The 16,202-nt window shown below is 33.2% G+C and overlaps 1 protein-coding gene across 1 annotated transcript in view; it reads right to left on the bottom strand.

The window, feature by feature from the left end:
• Nucleotides 1-13,692: 13,692 nt before the first annotated feature.
• Nucleotides 13,693-16,202, bottom strand: part of LOC150099279 (netrin receptor UNC5C-like) — a 189,794-nt gene continuing 187,284 nt past the window's right edge. The window contains exon 17 of the mRNA XM_090404301.1: nucleotides 13,693-15,442. Coding sequence (XP_090260427.1) covers nucleotides 15,271-15,442 — 172 coding nt within the window. The 3' untranslated portion in view covers nucleotides 13,693-15,270. The remainder of the gene's footprint in view (nucleotides 15,443-16,202) is intronic.

Genomic DNA, 16,202 nt, shown 5'->3' with positions numbered 1-16,202 from the left:
CAAACAGTATTGTCAAATTGAATACTATGCAACTTTTTTGTACTTACATTGTTGATGCCTTTATATGTATGCTGTAATATTACCTTCTCCTATGCAACATGTATAACCGTATCTCTGTAAAAAAAGACAGAATTAATTACATGTTTACTAGTTCCTTTTTTGTAACTACACATGTTTAGCAGTCATCATCATCATCATCATCATGCATATCAAGGATTTAGCCCTACCATGGCCTGTTCATCGTTGATTCAACGATGACTTCTACCATTAGAAGTCATCGTTGAATCTTTTAAGAGGACGTCCTGGTTTTCTTTTTCCTAATGGCTTGTACTTTAAGGCTCGTTTTGGTAATCTTTCTGTTTTCATTCTTTGAACGTGTTCCATCCATCTATGTTTATATTTTTTAATTTTTTCAATTACTGGTTCTTGGTTTAATTCTTTCATAATTTCTTCGTTTCTTTTGTGATCAAATAGGGTATACTTTGCAGTTTTTCTTATAAACTTCATTTCTGCTGTTGTTAATCTTTGTTTGTCTTTTTGTTTTATTGTCCAGATTTCGCTTCCGTACATTAAGACCGGTAGGGCTAATGTATTGTATACTTTTAGCCTGGTTTGTTTTTGAACTAGGTTTGGTTTAAATATAGAGTTAATTACACCTGTTATTTTTAAATATTTTGCAATTTTTATATCTTTTTCATTTTCATATGTGATCATACATCCTAAGTAGTTAAATGAATTCACCTGTTCTAAGATCTTGTTATCTATTACTATTTTAGTTCTTGCTGGATCTTGTCCTTTAAAGGCCATAGTTTTTGATTTTTCTGTTGATATTATCATACCATAATCTTTGGATATCTCATTAGATCTAAAATAGCTTTCTGTAAGTTATCTTCAGAATTTGTAATTATTATTTGGTCGTCGGAAAAAAGAGTGTTTAAGTTCACTGTAGGAGAAACTTTGTCAAATACTTTTTCAAAGTCAATAAATGCCATATGTGTTTCTAAATTGTATGCTCTTCTTTTCTCTATTATTAATTTTAGGCAAAAGGCCGGGTCTATACATGATCGTCCTTTTCTAAATCCATTCTGTACTTCTAAAATAAAGTTTTCGGAATATTTCATTAGTTTGATATTTAAGATTCTGCTATATATTTTGTAACAGGAATTTAGTAGTGTACTGATACCTCTATAGTTTTTAGGGTCATCTCTATTATCTTTTTTAAAGATAGGAATCACAATTGCTTTTTTCCATTCTATTGGGGAGGGGGGATACCAGTTGAATGAATTTTATTTAAAAATAACAAGAGTCTTTCTTTGAGTGTTGTTCCTGCGTATTTATATAGTTCTGAACCTAATTGTTTGCCAGTTGTATTTTTTAAAATATTTGTCTGTCCACAATTCTATGTAATAAGTTGGAAATTCTTCTAATTTCAATTCAGTGTTTAATTTTATGTTTTCTTTGGTATCTGCATTTAAGTGTTTCAAAATTTTATATACATTGGATCTTATTTTATATAAATCATGATCTAAATTAGAAACAGATTTGTTCCATGATTCTCTATGTCTTTTTCTGACTTCTCTTTTAGCTATATGGCTCTTATTCTTTTATATTCTATTTCATCTTCTAATCTTTTACTGCTTAACCATTTGTGATAGGCTTCTTTTTTCTTTTTGATTAATTCTTTGATTGTATCATCCCAGATCTTCAGTTTTTTTTTTCCTTTTATTGAATTTTTTGGTCTTTCCTAAGCTTTCATTTGCTGCTGCATTTATTATCGTTTTTATATTAAGCCATTCTATTTCTATTTCTTCATTTTGTTTTATGGAAACGACAAAATATAATACACATAGCAAACTGGAATGTAAGAGGAATAGCATATAAAGAAATAGAATTAGACCAACTCAGTGGCGGCCCGTACATACGCACTGCGACACTGCAGCGCCCCCAAGGAAAAAATGAAAATTTTAAATTTTGTTTGTGTTTATAAATAATCACAATGCTGACAACATTATATAAATGCAATACAACATGTTAAAGGTTACAGCTTACGTTTCGATATTGATTGAATAGTTAATAATTGGAATTGTCCGATTAACGCTTTAGATTACGAAACAAATGCACTGCGATCTAACGCAGTGTCAGAATTATTACTTTCGACCAATAGCAGTCAGACTCGCCGATATGCGTTTGCGCTTCTCATTGCACGTAACTAGTGAATCTGACACTGCTCTTTGGGCAGTGTATGCTTCCGCGCGTTATTCTTTATTGATGGTTGTTCGTGGTGAGGGTGAACTATTTTTTGTAAATCTTATTTTATTCTGTTAAAATAACATATAATTATTTATTTATTATAGATACAAGGCTGAATTATGACGAGTGTCACTGTTGAAAATATAAAAAGAATTATATTTTTTCAATTATCGTTACACGAAACAAATGCACTGCGATCTAACGCCAGAATGATCGCGGCAATGGCAACTAGACTCGCCCATATTCGTTTATGCTTGACACTGCTCGTTTGGGCAGTGTATTCGATGCGCGTTATTTCTGTGAGATATGAAACTTTTATTATTGGTGTTTGTAAGTGGTGAGGGTGAAATATTTTTAATAAAGCAATTTTTAACATGTATATTTATTTATTAATAAATTGGTTACTGATTAGAAAAAAAAATAATTTTTTTTAAAATTTTATTTTGTATATGCAGCGCCCCCACTTAAAATTTTCACTGGTCGCCACTGGACCAACTATTAAATGTTTAGAAGTAATCTTATGAAAGGTCTGGTCTGAGATTTAAGCACAAGCTTTGGATGAAAAGCCCAAAGCTTCGACGCATTCTAGACGGATTCGAACCAAGTGTGTTCTAGAGCTGAATGCTAAAATATACTCTTCTCATAGGGCGATAGTGAGATGTCAGTAGTGGCTGTTGCAATGTGGACACGCCGTACAGTAGAGGGGTAAAAACGGACAATTGCCCAACTCATAGTTTTTGATGGAGGGTTTCTCATATGGTCCGAACGATCCTAATTGATGGAACTCTCGTTCGTGGCTTCCTGTTTTGAAGTAATGTCATAGTACCAGATACGTTTGTTGGTCAGAATTATGACTATTAGATATTGAAAAGCATATTGCCATGTTCGGCCTGTTCCCCAGATGGAGACCTCCAGTTTGCGAATACGGCAAATCATCATGCCCTTGCTATAAGGTACTGCTTTGTGGATCTCAACTGAACAATACTTATAGGTTCCTGAAATGTGTTTGGAGAAGGATAGACATTGCACGATTCCCTATCCATGGCATTGAATCCCTCATGGAAACAGTTTCTCTCTCTTGAATTTCATCGTAGCTGAAGTGTCATCTTGCATATATGAATTTATTAGTTTGTCCTCAAAGGAAGAGTAATGAGATTTGTAAACAAAAAAAAATGAACCACAATGAAAAATAATGCACAATTCGGATGGCTTTTAAGTAGCTTAGGCATGTTAGATAACAATAGGATGAAAATACACACTTTAGAGCTAAATTCTAGAATTTTGGAATTGCTTTAACGTTTGCAGGATGCTCAACCTGGATGGAATTCTACAAATAACATGGACTTCAATATACCGCTATGTGGAACAGATTTATTCAAAATTTTATCGAAGAATGCCAAGTTGGTGAATCAACATGAGGTCATAGCATAAGGTTAATTAGTTTAAAAACAAAAGACTGTATTTCCTCAAGGCAATTCTGGAACGGAAGAGGTAGTGGGTGCATTATCTCACTTTGAATTGCATTTGTATATTTTATGCTACTCTCAGCTTAGAGAAGTACAAATTAAATTACACTCATAGTAGAGTGCGTATAGTCATGAAGAGGTACGTGGAAGGTAGAAGTCACCCATCATTGCCGAGGTTCGATTTCGGAAGTGGGTCTAATGAAGGGAATAAAATTTGGAAAATCCAATGGACGGACTGCCAGCATGGTGTGTTTTTTTTTTTATGTTTAAGGCAGCATGGAGAGAACTAGGTGTGTTAGGTGTGGAAGGGGCGAGAATATCACATTCTGTATTACAAAAGTAGACTTTTGTTACTTTATATATATATATATATATATCATCTCATCTTCCTTTTACCCTCTTTTACCATGTGGTGTCGAGGGTTTATTAATCATCGGACCTCAAACCGTTCACAGGATAAGATGGTCAGCCCTATGTCTCGGTGTATCCTACCTATGTTCGTAATGTTGAATTCTCAAGGCTCATATATATATGTGTGCACTCCTCGGCGCTAAACCTCCCGAAGATAGACTTAAGTTGGAATCTAATAGCCGACTAGAGAAACGTTTTTAAGCATTCTTTTGACCGGTCCCGAATTAGTCGATCTCTGGCACGGGTAAGCAGAATTTTTCTTCTGGGTTTATGTCCCATAAACTCAAGAAAATTGACCCTAAAAGCCACACTATTTCAGACATTAAAAATATTATGTTAGGATTCGGGACCACGAGATGGGCACAACTGTTAGCCGTCTCTTGACGGCTAACATGGATGACAATTAAAATTAATAATAGTTACTGTTACGTACTGCTCTAAATGAAGAATAGAGTATTGGGGTGCTTCATTGAACACAATAGCAGTTCGACAGTAAACGGATCCATCTCGTATATTCAGGGATACGAAAGATAGCTAAAGTGCTTAGTAAATATCTCTACCCCAGATATCGAATCTAACTACCGATCCTCATCCGTTCATTTAGTCGCAGACATCGTCCATGCTCACATCCTTGAATGTATGAAGTGTCTTCTGCCTTTAAAGTAGCTTATTATGGATTAGCAGGATGATAAGATCTCTTATCATCTGCCTCTGTAGTCAGTAGCTGTTGTAAACCCATAACGTTTTCTTCTACGGCATTCCAAGGCGTTAAATTAGGATGAGTTATTTTGTTGGCTTGTTAGAATTTGAATTGTTTGCACAATTAACTGGTAGTGTTTATGTATTCTGACAAATATATTATAGTCAGAAGAATCTTGTTCTCGTTAACAAACCCTTAAGCATTCATAACCATCCAAGGTGTTCTTGGATTTCGTAACCATGGATAAGGTGGTTAGTCCTATGTACATATTAGTAAAAATAGAAACATCATATATTTACACATGCTTTAATCTCCTTAAGGATATTACTATTTGTTGCAAGTAATTCATTTTGTGAATTTACTTCTCATAGTCATTAACAGTGAATAGTTACATGACGCTAATTACATTATTAGTTACATTTAGGTTTTAACCCTTAATACCTTTGTCTTACTGATATTAACTATTTAATTGTTGGCTATTTTAACACGCCGTTATTTTACTTTAAGAAATCAAAATTATACATTTTGATTTCTTAAAGTTCACTTAGCATTCCAGAAAATGGTAATAAATATAAGCAGCTAAATAAATAAATATCTTACTTATTTTGTCTCCCTCTGGTGTTAGGAATTTTACTGCAAAACAACAGATAATCTTACAATGCCTAAAGTTATAGACGCCACTGAATTAATTGAATTTTTCAGTCTTTGCACTGATGTTCAGACTTAATAGATTTAAATACAAATATTTTAATTTAATCTTTCTAAGAAAACAAATATTTATAATCATGTTTGAAAATTTAAAATTATTTTATATGTTTAAAATATATTTAAGAAAGAAGAAACTTTCTTCATAAATATTTATATAATATAATTGCAGGAATATTATTAGTTTTTACTATTCTTAAGAATGGCGCGATGTGTAGCTCAGTGGATGTGGCATTTGCATGCCACGGCGCTTGATCGCAGGAAGGAAGACTTGGTTTCGAATCTAGTCGTCGACTAGAGGAAATTTTTCTAAGCTTTTTTCGACCGGTTCCCGAGTTAGTTGATATCTGGGATGGGCAAGCGAGTTTTTTTCTCCAGGAAACTCGGGTTTTTCGTCCCATAAACTCAAGAAAATCGACCGTAGAACCCACATTATTTCAGACATTAAATATATTGTGTTAGGGTTAGGGACCATGAGATGGCGGCACATTTGAGCCGTCTCTCTTCACTGAGTACCGCTTAATTAGTGATAGCCTTGGGCCAGCTATCTCTGATTGGCTGCCAGTGGAGATTGAACTGCCCACTCAGTCTCCAAAAGTTACATAGGGCTAAAACGGCCTCGCCTACTCCCCATACGGGAATAAAAAGGTGTTAGCTGATTTTTTTTTAAAGAATGGCACTGAAAACTCTTCGTAACACGGAAGAGTTTTCATACAAAGAGCGCTTCGTCTGAAGCTCAAGTTGTTACTGAGGAGAGCGTTTGTCCTCATGAACAAAACTGCAGTGATGATGATAATTTATCTGAGGATAAGTTGACATTAGAAATATCTTCATTAAAAGAAATTATTAGAAAATCGACACGATAATTAGAAAAAGTGGAAAAACGTTTGACTAAACTTAGACAGGATAAGAAAAACGATCAGAACAAGCAGGAAAGTACTGAACTTGGTAATCATAATATTAATAACAACAAGGTAAGTCCGTTAAAATCTAAGAAAAAAAAGAGGTGACTCAATCTTAAAAATTGCGCTTGCCGAGGGAGTCACCACTTCTAGTTTCGCGGGAGCGAAAATTTAAAATATGACAAACGTAATTGAAAAGGAAAAAAGAAAAGTAAAAGCAATGGTAATTCTGGTAGGTAATTTAAGCAATGACAAATATAGTATGAGAGAAGATATGAAAGGGCTGTTGGAAGAAGCGAGAAAGAAAGAACCGTAGGAAGAAGGGCGATGATAGAAAATGATTTCTCGTGCAGGCTGTGTAGAAGATGCGAGTTTGTAGGTATGTGTGTAGAGCGAGTTTGATGGCAGAAAAGACTTGTATAAGACGGATGCAGTGGCGTAGCTGGGGGGAGGGGGGGACGGTCCGCCTCGGGCGGCACTTTCAACCTTTTTGAACTTTTGCAGTTAATTCTAAAATACACTCTCGAGAACTCAGTTCCAATTATTGTAATACTGCTGTGAATTTTTCTGCAGTGTCGTATATAAATAATATATTTATTATATTATTATATTATATTATATACTGCAGTATATAAATAATAACAATGCTTACAACATTATATAAATGCAGTACAACATGTTGAAGGTTACAGCTTATGTTTCGACAGCGATTGAACAGTTAATTGGAATTGTTCGATTAACGCTTTAGATTACGAAACAAATGCACTGCGATCTAACGCCGATATTCGTTTGCTCTTGTCATTACACGCAGGGCCGGTGGAAGCGGGCATGCAGTGCATGCGGACGCCGCCACGAAGGGGGCCCCGCCGCCAGGGCATATTTTATTTCATTTTTAAGAAACAAAATTTTTATCATAAAAACAAAAAATTCTTAGAATGATCAATGTTAAAATAAATAAGGCCGGATACACCGAAGAAAAATTTAAAAAAATTGTATATTGCCGCCTCTTTGATCAGCCGGCTGTTTACAATTTTGCAGCTAGAGCTAAATGCTTGGCTGCAGAATGTTGTGTCTACTGCAGTCCATATAAAGTGAAACGGTGGGCGGCTTTATGCACAGCAACAAATTTTCGTACAAAACATTTTTGCTAGGTATATATACGCATGTCATATATACCAGTCATATATACGCATGTCAGTAGGCTACTGACAGTAGCGCAGTACGGACTATTATTTCGTCTCTGTGTCGTGTTGTGTAATAATTTCTTGTTGGTATAAAATAGAAATGGAATCAAAAATTTTAAAAAAGTCATCCAGTGCACAAAATCGTAAGCGTCATGCTGCGAAAGATGATATTAAGAAACAAACTGAGTCTCTTAATGTTTTAAAATATGCTGAAGCAGATTGTAACCAGCTCGATACATCAGAAATCAGAGTTGAAGAACTGTGCACATTATCCAGTTTCCATGAAAGTACTATTACAACTATTGAACAAGATAACAAGACGCATAATTTAAGTGAAAAACAGGAGAAGATTTAATTGTAGTTGACCAAGAAACTAACACATTGTTAGTCTCTGTAAATGTAGAAGATCCAGGTGAATGGGGAAATATTGATGAAAAATTACGAGTGGTTTTAATTGAAATGGGATCTGTTCAAAAGAAAAGTATAATATATCCCAAAGATACATATGGTGGTAAATTTGACGACACGTATTATAATTGAAAAATGGAAAATGGGGAGCTTGTGCCAAGAACATGGCTCATTTATTCCGAAACTTTAATTTCCGTTTTTTGCTTTTGTTGTAAATTTTTCGCACCTACTGAATGAAGTAGTCTTGTAGAAGGTTATAACGATTGGAGAAATGTAAGTACAACTTTGCATAGACGTGAGACTAATTTAACTCACATGAAAAATTTCTTAAAATGGAAGGAACTTGATAAAAATGTAAAACACAAAACTACTATTGATTGCCAGACTCAAAGCATGTATGAAATGGAAAAGAAACATTGGACGAGTGTTTTAGAACTTTAGAACGCTTGATTGAAATTATAAAATTCCTTGGTAGTCAAAATTTAGCTTTTCGCGGATCACCTGATAAATTATATGAAAGGAATAACGGCATTTTTTAAAAATTAGTCGAAATGTTTGCGAAGTTTGGAAAATCATGTTGAAAGGGCCCTACAACGAAACAATAGAGTACACTATTTGAGTAAAGACAGTCAAAATGAAATATTGGAAAGTTTAAGTAACGCAATCAGGGATACAATTTTATTATCAATTCGAAAATCTAAATATTATTCAATAATTTTAGACTGCACACCTGATGCAAGTAAAACAGAACAAATGACCATTATTATTCTCTTTGTTTCCTGTGACAATGGAATTGTTAAGATCATGGAAAACATTTTAGGTTTTGCAGATATATCAGATTCCACAGGAGACGTGGTTTACGTGTAACAATAATGGAACAAATGGAAAAATGGAACATTCCCATTAAAGACATGCGAAGTCAAGGGTATGGCAATGGGGAAAATATGAAAGGGAAAAAATATGAGCTCCAAAATTTGCTTTTGAACAAAAATCCTCCAGCTTTTTACGTGCCATGTGCTGCTCATACTATAAATTTAATCATTAACGATGCAGCCAAAGTGAATGCAGATACAATTAGTTTCTTTGCAATTATTCAAGAAATATACAATTTCTTTTCATTCTCTTACAAACGTTGGGCAATCCTTTTAAAGTTCGTAAAAAAATTAACATTGAAACAGCCATCAGATACGCGATGGGAAAGTAAAATTAATGCAATCCGCCCTCTACGATATCAGTTACGAGATATTTACGATCCACTTTTTGAAATTTAAATGATAATTTTAATAAAGAAACTCAGCATGAAGCACAAACATTATGTGCTAAAATAAAGGACTACAAATTTATTTGCTCTCTTATAACTGGGCATGATTTAACAGAACCACCACCATGAGTAAAATGCTTCAAGACAAAAACATGAACATTACACTTGCTTTAGAATCTATCGAAAACTTAAAAATATTCTTAAAAGAGTATCGATCAGATATAAATTTTAAAGAAGTTCTAAAAACTCAAAAGAACTGAGTGAAGAGGTGGATGGAGAACAAGAATTTAAAACTGTTATACGGAAGTTCGACGACAAAAGAAGACAAGACACGACAATTTGACTACGAGCGTCATGACGAAAAGCCACAATCGCCAGAAGATAAATTTAGAGTGAATGTGTTTTATACACTTCTAGACGTTGCAATGTGTCGTTAATAGAACGTTTTGAACAACTAAAAACATATTATGATAATTTCAATTTCTTGTATAGATTACTACAAATTAATAACGAAGATTTACGAAAACATTGTGACGATTTAGAGATTCTCTTGAAGGACGGCGACAATAAAGACGTAAATGCAACAGAACTATATGACGTGTTGTGCGCTTTCCGGGATATTTTTTGGAAGGATAATTTAAATATTCAAAACCCTTTCGATATTCTTAATTTTATTGTGTCCAATAATTTATCTTTGCCTAACTTTTCAATTGCTTTAAGAATACTATTAACCTTACTTGTTAGTGTAGTGAGCGGTGAACATTCCTTTTCCAAGTTGAAATTGATTAAAACCTACTTAAGAACAAGTATGTCACAAAGGCTTGCTAGTTTGGCGTTAATAGCTATTGAAAATGATATATGTGCGGAATTAGACATTAAGACCATTATTTCTAATTTTATGAATATGAAATCAAAAACCGTAAAATTTTAATTAAAAACATAAAGTATATTTATGTAATTTAATTTATTTTCTGTTATTCTGTAAAGATGTTATTTTTTGAATACTTATATTAAATGTTCTAATTAGTTCTGAATTCTTTTCTTATTTTCTCATCTATCTTGAGTTTCTTTTATTTTCCTAGAAGATAGTTCCACTTATAAAAATTTTTAAAAACTTTTTACAAGTTACAAGAATTTAGTAACTTGTAAAATGCAAGAATTTTTTAAACTTTAGTTCAAATAAATTTTAACGTTAATTAAAATTCATTTTAATTTTGTTAGCGATTCGAGTCGGTGAGAAGGCTATAATCCCTGTATCATTATATTCAGCGATTAAAGTGAAGTGGCTTTATCAAAATTTGCTTTAACTTTTGAGAATTTTTTGAATATTCGGGTTTTTAACGATTATCCTGCTTGGCCAACACCCCCGGTTCGTTACATTTAGAGAACCAACGTGTGGCTGTTCTGCCAAAATTTATTTAAGAAATTTGAAATAATTTCAATTTTTATTATCGTAAAGAACCACACACGCCAGGATCGTTACGGGACGCTTATATCGGAATTGCATGCGGGCGGCAAAGACTAGCGCCGGCTCTGATTGCACGTAACCTCATTCTCAACTGTAACTGCTCAAACAGCATTGTATTTTTAGTTAGCTTAAGCGCCTTATTTCTGTGAAATGAAATATGAAACGTTTATTATCGATGCGTGTCCGTGGTGAACTATTTTTTGTAAATTTTGTTTTGTTAAAATAACATATTTATTATAGATACACGGCTGAATTATGACGAGTGTCACTGTTGAAAATATGAAAAGAATATTTTTCAATTATTGTTACATGAAACAAATGCACTGCAATGTAGCTTGTCATTGCTATTCATACGAAATTTTTATTATTGGTGTTTGTTCGTGGTGAGGATGAAATATTTTTAATAAAGCAATTTTTAATATGTATATTTATTTATTAATAAATTCATTACTGATTAGGGAAAAAAGTTTTTTTTTTTTTTTTTTTTGTATATGCAGCACCCCCCCCCCCCCCACTTAAAATTTTCACCGGTCGCCACTAATACATATTCACTGTAAGTACAGTGTATGTGTGTTTGGATAAAATATCAAAATTATGGTATACATTTCAAATTTAACATGAAAAAATTATATATATAAAAATAATGAACCTTGACATGTAAGGATAAGGAAGTCATTTTGAAAGGAAAGGGTGCAAAGAAGAGTTACAAAGATTATATCCGGATTATGGGATTTAGATTATGACGATAGATTGTAATAGATTGTGCAAGTATGTGGATTACAGACTGGTTAACAGGAGAAAGAGCAGTGATATGATAGAGGTCTATATAAACTTTTGAATGCTGTTATAGGATATCTGATGAAATTTTTTGTTATATGAAAGGTGGAGAGAGAACAAGGACGTTAAACGGAAGTTAAATTTATTTGCATGTAAGGGGTAATAAATAGGTTTCAAGAAAGGGGTAATAGGTTTTTCACCCAGAGAGAGCAACAAGTGAGTGCCAGTAATGCATTCAGGGTTTAATCTGGGGGGGGGGGGGGAGTTGAGTAGATGATTTGAGAATACACACTATGCATTGCATACGACCTATGACTGAGCATCATTAATGATCGCTAATTCATAAGTAGTATAGAAATAGAAGACATGACACAACATAAATTTTAAAAAAATGAATTTTATTAATTAGGAAAAGATTTTGAAATTTTTCTAGTTTTTTTTTCCTTTTTCTTTGGGGAAGGGGGGTGTACTTGGCTCCCCCTCTGGGTGCACCACTGGTGAATGCATCTAGTGTGAATGTATGACAGCTGGTCTGGGTGATTTATAGACTCCCTCAATGAGTCCTTGACTACCTGGAGGTCTCTAATCATAATAACTTTTCTCCATCTATTGTTCCTTGGGTCATGTGTGTCCTGCCCATTTCAATTATTTTCAGTGTTTTCTCCACAATGTTTTAGCTCTTATTTAATCATTTTTGATTTTATCTTTGAGTCTTATGTTTAGCAGACATCTTTCCATTCTTCGTTTTTTGCATTTTATCTGTTATTTCCTTTTTTATTGGTCAGGTTTCTGCTCCATATGTTAACAGACAACACACATTGGTTGAACAGTCTTGCTCTGTTCTCAGGTTCTTTGTGACATTTGGGAGATTGATGGTCTAATTTCCAGCATTGACCAGACATCTTGGAAAATGCATTTTTCTGCTTGCCTTTTAAAAGGCCACTCCTAACATGGACACAGATACCTGTGTGAACGCTCCTCTGGAGTACAAACACCACTGAAGGAAGTACATCCACCCATTCAACTGTTGGGTGGATGTCAACAGCCAGTACTGATGTACTCAAATCATCTGATTCACGTCTACATTAAATTCAATTAATTTGTTAATTTCTTTTCTTTTTTTTTTTTTCACCAGAGGAGGCTAGGGTAAATGATTAAAGCATTTAGATTTATCTTACTTTTGTATAGTGTCATGCAGCTTGTGTCCTGTACATATGTATATGTTTTCCATGACTTGAAATGTTGTGTTATTTTCATAATTAGAAATAATTACTCCAACACGTGTTTTTTTTTTTCGATAAATTCTTCACAACGAATGCTGACCACTTTGTAACCTTAAAAGAAAAGTTTTTCAATGTCATTCACTCTCACTGTCTGTAATTAGTCACACAAGCTTGTTTTCCATCAACCCTGCTTTCTATTAATTGCATTCTGTTTTTCAACAGGTTTAGCCATATGGGTTTCTTGGGGGATCAAAAGGTGGTAGGCAGGATTCAGAGATGAGTGACGAAACTTGCGATAGGTTTTTGGCATGCTCTATGAGGTTACATTAAAGGTGTGTAGTTACAAAGTTAGTTGATAGAAAGAAAAGAGGGAACATAATAGAAATTTATAAGATATCAAAGAGTTTTTTTTTTAAATTGACACAAAAGAAAATTTTTAATATAGGACAAATCGAGTACTAGGAGTTATCCATGGAAGCTGTGCAGACTAGATATTTTGTGTAGAGAGAGTGGTGAATGAGTGAAATGAGCTGCCAGAATTAGTTTTGATTACACTTACAATGAACAAGTTTAAAGAGAGGCATGATATGTTTTGTGTGTACAAATATTAACGTGGGTCTCAAGTGATGAGTCTCCAGACTCTGAGATACCATATAATAATAAAATTTTATTTTCATACAATATTTATATTAAAATAATTCCTTATGCATGATTTTAATATTTATCAGAAGAGTAGAAATAATTGAACAACTTCTTGTACTGATTGTTGAAATAACTTGTACATCAAAAATTTAATTTGCTGGGAGTATTTTTGAGTTTTAAATATAATAACTCAATTTTGTAATTGCAGAATTTGGTTAAAATCACTGTTTCAGTTAACTCAGCTTTTCTTACAAAAATACCTGATGTATTATTAAAGGAAATCATTACACTTGGCTATGAATTGAGAAACTTTTATTAAGATGTCAAAATTGCTATTAGGTCTCAACATGTTTTTTCAGCTGCATATAAACAAATTTCAAAAATCTGTATAAAGAGTGCCTGCGACATAGGTTGTACTATTCAAAATTGACATGGAATGTCTAAGTTAAATTAAATTTTTTTTTCTATTAATCTGGCGAATAAATTCATGTTTAAACAATTTTTATATAATAAATGAATTCTCACTTTTTTTTTTTGTGAAAATAAATTAAAAAAAAAAAAAATAATAATATAGAAGTAGCAGTTGCAAGCCATAATTGGAATATGAGTAAATATAGAAAGTTAAAAACAATTACACTATACTAGAGAGGTAAAAATTTTTTTTCTTTGTATTTAATGAGAAAGCAGTTGCTCAAGATATTGCATAGTTCAGGGCAAATAACTAATATGTCTCTTCGACAGATATGGTCTATGCATCCTTCGGCAATATTTTGATTCCCTCAATAAAATGCAGAACAAGAATCAAACCAAAGAATTCATTCATTAATGAAGTTGATTAATTTTAGTAGTCTTCTCAATTCTTTATTAAGAATCAATATCACTAATATCCTTGTTCTTTAATGTCTAATTATCTTTATAATGAAATCCCAACAACGTAAACACACTTATGGTTAGGTTGTTGACCTAAGAAATATTCTAAAATTCCCAGACATATTAGCTATTAGCAAACAAATAGTGCCTAACATTGCTTTGACAGTAATTTTGCTGTACTAGAGCTTACTACTTTCAAGTTATATATATATATATATATTTTATATAATTTACATGATTTTGGTTTGATAATTCCAGTTTAAGAAAAAAGTGAAAAATATGGACAAAAGGCCATTGTTTTAAATTATGTTTTCTTCAAAACATTATACAGTTGCAATCCTCATATGCAAAATTTGTTTTCTAAAATGTAATAAATCTGCAAAACAGTTATGAGACCAAATACAAAGACAGTGCAGCATTTTTTATATTACTCTAACTTAAGCACTGTACAACAGTGTACAAAGATAACATGGCTGTGTGTGCCACAGCAGGTCAGGTGGCAAGTTGCATATCTCAGGGTAACAACCATTACGACAAAAAGACGGGACACCTTGCATATCACTTCGGTTCTCTTCAACAGCAACCTTCACATCTGACAGCATTACTGAAGTATTTTGTTCAGTACAACCTTCAACAGTTCTATAACTACAGACTTACAACAGACAGTCCTTTATCTCCTACGGAAACCTAACAATCATTGGGCTAAACCCCTCCAACAGCACCATCAACAGGAAACAGCTGCAAACACAAACACCATCAGTCATTAACTCTGTTTAATGTCAGGAAGACTTAGTTATGGCCTATTAATAAGGTCCTAGATAGGCCAACCCCTGAAAGAATAACTTTATACAACATTATATTGTTTTGTGTTTATTGAGCACTGAATTTGTTCAAAGAGGATCTAGTAGGATAACAGTTCCTCTTCCTGATGTAAAGAGGCAGTGAAGTAGTTGTTCTTATGCTACATGTTGCTTTCTTCATTCACATATGAACACGTATTTTTTCAGATCCAAGAACCAACTTCTTTTTCCACAGCAGAAACTGCATCACTCCTTCCCATCACACGCAAAATATTTAGTAAGTTCGCAAGGGCATTTGTTTCATGATGCCTGGCCTCCCAGAGATCTAAAATATTGTCTGTAGGGCTGTTCTTTGTAGCAAAGTAATTTATATACCTGGAAAGTAACAAACAAAACACTATATTAAATATTAAAATCAAGCAGACAAAAAATGAATATATAAAATAATTACTAAAATATTATTTCTTGTGAAGTATATAATTTATTGTCTTATTATTCTTAACCATGAGTGGATGACCCTGTAATGTATTTCACATCATTGTGTGTAATGAAAAAGGAGTATCCTTTTCGGGAAACCATAAACTATTTCACTGCTTTTGATATGCCACTTTTTTTGTTGTTGTTGCTGCTGCTGATATTCATTTTATGCAACTTGCACTCAACAAAGATTGTGAACTTAGGGTACATTAGCACCATGAGTGGGCAAAGGATTTTTTTTTTTTTTTTTTTTTTTTATTAATGTTATACTTTCCTGTATTTTTTAAATTAAATTTTTACATAGTTTGGAAATTCTGCTTTTGAGACCAAACATGGAACATTTTTTTTTGAGCCACTTCTAATAAGTAGATTGATTACTTTTGATGTAAGGGCTCTAAGGCCAAAATATCAAACTGATTCCATTTTGGTTCAGATTACATAACTAATCTGCTGTAATACACAAACTGAAGTGAGAATATTTAAAGGCAGATCAAGCTTCGCATCACTTGCTGCAAGGAGATATGCTTTGCATCATAGGATACTAAGGCAAGTGATTTGAAGCTTGATCCACCTTTACCACGAGTTGCCACAGTACAAGATTTGCTTGTAACGAAGAGGGCCATTCTGCTTCTAGTCTGAGTGACCATGCATTTAGGTT

This window comes from Typopeltis vanoorti, chromosome 14 (genome assembly GCF_054136105.1).
Source record: "Typopeltis vanoorti isolate ZY-2024b chromosome 14, IOZ_Tvanoo_1.0, whole genome shotgun sequence".
NCBI classification, from domain to species: domain Eukaryota; kingdom Metazoa; phylum Arthropoda; class Arachnida; order Uropygi; family Thelyphonidae; genus Typopeltis; species Typopeltis vanoorti.
Note: the sequence above shows the minus strand (reverse complement) of the source record. Positions and strands in the feature narration are given on the sequence as shown.